The sequence below is a fragment of the Poecilia reticulata genome, unplaced genomic scaffold (assembly GCF_000633615.1).
Source record: "Poecilia reticulata strain Guanapo unplaced genomic scaffold, Guppy_female_1.0+MT scaffold_131, whole genome shotgun sequence".
Classification (NCBI taxonomy): Eukaryota; Metazoa; Chordata; class Actinopteri; order Cyprinodontiformes; family Poeciliidae; genus Poecilia; species Poecilia reticulata.
Window position 1 is genome coordinate 566,345 of NW_007615014.1, and position 5,337 is coordinate 571,681.

At 40.2% G+C, this 5,337-nt stretch overlaps 1 protein-coding gene across 1 annotated transcript; it reads left to right on the plus strand.

Annotated features, from left to right (window-relative positions):
• Nucleotides 1-487: 487 nt before the first annotated feature.
• On the plus strand, nt 488-1,656 carry LOC103459932 (olfactory receptor 52K1-like). Its single transcript, XM_017303007.1, has 2 exons — nt 488-519; nt 708-1,656. The coding sequence occupies exon 2, from the start codon at nt 712-714 to the stop codon at nt 1,654-1,656; it is 945 nt and encodes a 314-aa protein (XP_017158496.1). The 5' UTR covers nt 488-519; nt 708-711.
• Nucleotides 1,657-5,337: the final 3,681 nt, after the last annotated feature.

Sequence of the window (5,337 nt, forward strand, 5' to 3'; positions counted from 1 at the left end):
AGCTGCAGCTGTTGATTAGTGACAGTGACATCTGCAGTGTCATTGCAACAGTTGCATTGACTCTGTTGCAGTAATCAGTGCAACTAAAGCATGGATGAGTTTCTTTACATTTTGCTGGAACATTTGTTGCTTAATGCTGGAAATGTTCTTCAGGTGATGGAAGGCCGACTTTGTAACTGTCTTTATTACATCAGTCCATGATTCATCAGTTGATTCTAAATCTGTCATAGTTATAGTTAGGAAAAGGAAACATTTGTCCTGGTGGCATTCAACCCCATTTTCATCATTCATTGTTAAGTTTAAAAATGGTCAGAATTAAGTGAGCATTGCTTAATTGACTCAGCACCAGTTTATTGGCGTGGCCTGTGGGTTTTAGTCTCCATGACYACTAGCATGTTGTTACAGYGCTACTCTCAGATGAATAGACAAATGTATATAAAAATCACCCAAGATAGACCTCTCCTACCAAACAATCAAGGTGGTTCAACTTTGCAAGCCTAAGAAGGTTAGAAATCCCAGGTAAATGTTGGGGTTATACTCAGACATTTGGAATGTATTTCCTACATYAATCTACATTTAGTGTCTGTGTTTCTAAACCAACAAATAATTTTGCTCTTTCTGAAAGGTGTTTTTGTTTAATGTATTTTATAATTACTTTACGTGGTGCAAGAAGAAATCTTGATGTTCTCATTTGATCTTTCTTTCAGGGTGATGGAAAATGAAACCTTTAATAGCGTGACCCTCCAGCTGGAGGGGTTAAAGGTCATAGAGACATCAGTGTACCCTGTCTTTTTGTTTTTCCTCTTCTCCTATCTGTTCATAATGATACTTAACATTGYGATTATAGTCCTGGTWTGGATTGATAAAAGCCTCCATCAACCCATGTATTTGTTGTTCTGTAACCTTCCAGTTAATGACATCTTTGGGAATTCAATTGTTTTGCCCCGTTTGCTGTCGGACCTCCTGAAGCCTCCCTCAGAGTTGATAATCGGGTACTATGAGTGCGTCGTTCAAGCTTTCTGCACCCACATGTTCGGCACCACGTCTCACACGGTGCTGATGATCATGGCCTTCGACAGATATGTTGCCATCTGTAATCCTYTGCGTTACTCTGCGATAATAACCAACAGGATGGTGGTGAAACTGACCGTCTCTGCCTGGGGGTCGGCCTTGGTTCTGGTCGGAATTCTGCTGGGCCTGACTGTCCGTTTGAGCCGCTGCAGGACTCTGATCACCAACCCGTACTGTGACAACGCCTCACTGTTCAAGCTGTCCTGTGAGAGCGTGGTGATCAATAACATCTATGGCCTGACCTTCACCGTGGTTCTGCTGACAGCTTCCATCGGCAGCATCGTCCTCACCTACACCCGGATCACCATGGTCTGTCTGACCAGCAGGAACAAATCTCTGAACAGCAAAGCCCTGAAGACCTGCAGCACACACCTGGTTGTGTATCTCATYATGCTTTTCTGTGGCATACTGATCATYGTGTTGCATCGTTTCCCTCAGTACTCGGACCAGAGGAAAATGTCCGCCATCTTGTTTCACATCATCCCCTGCAGCCTGAATCCCATCATTTATGGAGTTCAGTCCAAAGAAATAAAAAGATTTCTCTCTCATGCTTTCAGATCTAGAAAAGTTTTATCTTCATCTTGAAAAAACTTATRTTTTATGGTTGACAAAAGTTATCTAATAGATTTGAGAAATTAAATATTTTCTTTAAATGCACACAGCTTTTGTTTTATTCTTTTGACCCAACATTTAATAATCTAAAGGACAGACTGAATTTAAATACYTGAATTGTTTTGTGTGTGTGTGTGTGTTCCTTACAGAACTTTAATTGGTCATTTCTTGTTTACGTGATGTAAAGTTGCCTTTTTATCTCGAGACAATTTTCTGTCATATTCTGAACTTTATGATGAAAGAATTAAGATTTTAGAGGCTTGCATTTATCTTTCTGTAACCTAAAACCACAGTTTAAAACCAATTTGAAGTAATGTAATATATTTTTCACAATTAAATATCAACAGTTGTTCATATCTTTGGCCTTYGGTTTTATTCAAAAGTTTCATTCAAAACATAAAGTGTCTCTGAAAACTTCTTCYTGTTGAAGCTAAAACACATTCAGTTGGACTGTTTGTGTCCAGAGAGTTGAACTTTGTTTCAGGCGCTCAGGGGACACAGCGCCCCCTGGTGAGCAACAGGTTTCATCAGTATGTTTTGAACAGAACAAAGTGTTGAAGTTTCCAGAACAAAGAAAATCATTAATGACTCCCAGTGTGAGCTGCTCCATAAAAACACTTATCAACAGTTTCTGATAATTAACCCAGAGGGAGAAAACACTAATAGGTGTTTATTAGAGTTCAGACAATAACCTGATTACAACTGTTGATGAAAGATCTCCTCTGGGATCTTCAAACTGTGAAAGACTTTAACTTATTTTGTTAGACTTATCTCATACAATGAACCAGAACGTTTACCAAAGCCTCAGTCTGAAAACACAGACCTTGTAGGTTTTCTCCTTTAGCCAGCAACAATGAGCTCTTCAATAAATTACAGTTAAACAAACAAAACAATAAACAYGTCAAATAATTTCAGGGGCCCAAATCCTGAGAGGCAGCAGCGGTGAAGACATGCAACCGTCGACATGCGCAAACACAGAGACACATCAGACCAAAGTGTCCGCAGAGACAGAGAACCGGGTCAAATCAGTCTGTTTGAGTTCATTAGTGTCCTGGTCACTCGCACACCTGGGAGCTATGAGGCCTGCAGGGKCCGAGATTACTGTTTGTAACTTACAAATCTAAAGCAATAGAAGGCAAAACAGTTGCCTAATATCCTTTTTTCTTTTTATCRAATCAATTYTTACATGTCTTTTTTATTTTCTGGATTCAGTCCTTCACCTAAACATGTCAAGACRTCAGTAAATGTCTCCACGTAAAAGGGGGAAGTAGATACTWTTGAATAATGCAAAGAACAAGAAAGGATGTGAAACAGCAGCAGRAAAAACATGGAAGGTTCCTTGAAGAAATCCATATTTCCTCATATTCAGTTAATTCCWGAATAATTCATACTCCTGGATAATTTARGTTGAAAATAAATGATGGCCAACAAGTTTCTTTGAGCTGCAAGTAGTGCTAAGATTATGGAACCAGTGGGCGTTACCAGTCAGAGTCCATGAGCTCTAGATTAGGGTGATGGTATGGAGGCTTTCCAACCTCAAAGACCAAGCTGAGTTTTGATCAAAAAGGATAGAAAATATTTTAAATATGTTGTCTTAGTTCAAGAATCCTCTTATTAGAATAAGTATGTCAGAGTCTTATATTTGCATGTCTGAGGGGCCCACTGACCTATGACCCTAAATTACCATCAATTCGAGAACCACACAGAGATTTTTTTCCTRTAGATGTCAGAAGACAGGAAGGGTTTGGACTCAAAGCAGCAAACAGGAAGTGAAGCATAAAAAGTTATTCGTAAAGAGATTGAACTTTGGGGGTCTTTCATCTGACCTGTTTGTGTTCAGGGAGTCAAACTGTTTCAGGTGTTTGGGACTCAGGGGCCCACTGGTGGTTTCATTAGTCTGCGTTCCAACAACAAACAGGAAACAAACATGTTTCTGAACAACAGTGACCATTAATGAGCGACACCATAAAAACCCAGAGGACTAACTATCAACAGTTTCTGATGATAATTAGTCCTCTGGGAGRAAACGTGACAGGAGACGCTTCTGTGGGGATTCACATGTTGTCACATATCAGCTTTTATGAAACACTCAAACTAAGTTTGAGTCATGACTAAAAGTCAGGGAAATAAATCAAAACATAAATCGAAATCTAGGAAAGTTTGTCATGTAAACTTGTAAGAAGACAAAGTGCTAAAAGAGAAAATGTTCAGTCTGTCTTAAATAAAGACAATAATMATTCAGTTTCAGGAAAGACAAAGAATAACCAACCAGTTGCCTCTGAGTGTTGACAAATCAAGAATTATTTCAAAAAGCAGCTGTCTGGTTGACACTGAAAAAAAACAGTGAAAATGGGTCATCACTGGATCTTTAAGCAGAATGAAGATCAACATAAAACCAAACCACTACAGGAACATCCTGCTTGGTCATCCTGTGTTTAAGAGAAGAAACCATCAAAGAGCATTCAGAGCTCTGGACGATCTCCAGACGACTCCGGCTCAAATGATCTCCAATTCATCTGGGAACCTAAACACACAAATACGACTTGGGAGGCTGCATAGCACCATAATGAGAMAAAGAGTCCCTGTCCATCGTCCCCTGAACACCTCKGTGTCTAATTCAATTATCTCACTGGTCACAGTGGAAAGCAAGAGATTTCTGAGGTCCTCATTACTTTCAATAGACCAACRTAAACTTCTTTAATGCAGCATCAGAAGAGTCATTGGGGGACATCCTGGACAGGTATCCAGTCCCCCATAGGACAGACAACTATGCGCACACTCACACCAATCTAGAGAGACAAGTGACCTAACAGTCATGTTTTAGGATTGGGAGACTCCTGGAGTACCTAGAGAGAACTCACATCTTCACAGGGAGAATGTGTGACTTCCATGCAGAACAAAACCCCAGGAAGGATTCGAACCCAGGACGTCCAGCAGAACATCTGGAAGCACAGGACCACCACTGTGGTCTTTACAACACCAACAATCACTGGATTGAATAAATGACTGACTAGACAAGCCAAAGGCCAGATTAGAGGTGAGGCCAAACCAGGGCACACTTACGAGTGAGCTGAGCCCAAGATGAGCAAAAATGTTCAAACCCAAATGTCATGAACTCTGAGGGCAGGAAAACCACAAAGAATATTACAGAAAAACTGACCAATCCAAAAAACTGCAGTAAAAACAAACTGATCAGCAAACATGAGTGACTGATGGGATGAGCAGAAGGCCAAACCCAGCTGCTGCAACAGGGACATAAAGATTGGAATAGATTGTTGAATCCTTCAGGCTCTGTTAATCACTGACCAGCCAACAGAGTAAAGCCTGACACTTCCATATTAGCAAAAATMGATTTGCAACTCTGGAAGAAACAAAATTTATGCAAAGCTGCAACAAGTATAAAGAGATTMATAAATTGTGAGCGTGAGGAAGGTCTGAGCTGAAAATATGTCAAAGTTTGTGTCTTTTGCATCTCTCAGTACATTGTCCTGTACACAGTTTGGTGATGCTTCAATGCTCTGGGGTGATTTGCCAAAAACTGCAGGTCCCACATCAAAGACTGAACAGAAGAAACCAGAATGAAGCGAAACTGGGTTTCAAAAGTGTGAATGCTTCCAGCATTGTCTTTCCATTATGAAGTAAGTTTATGTTAAA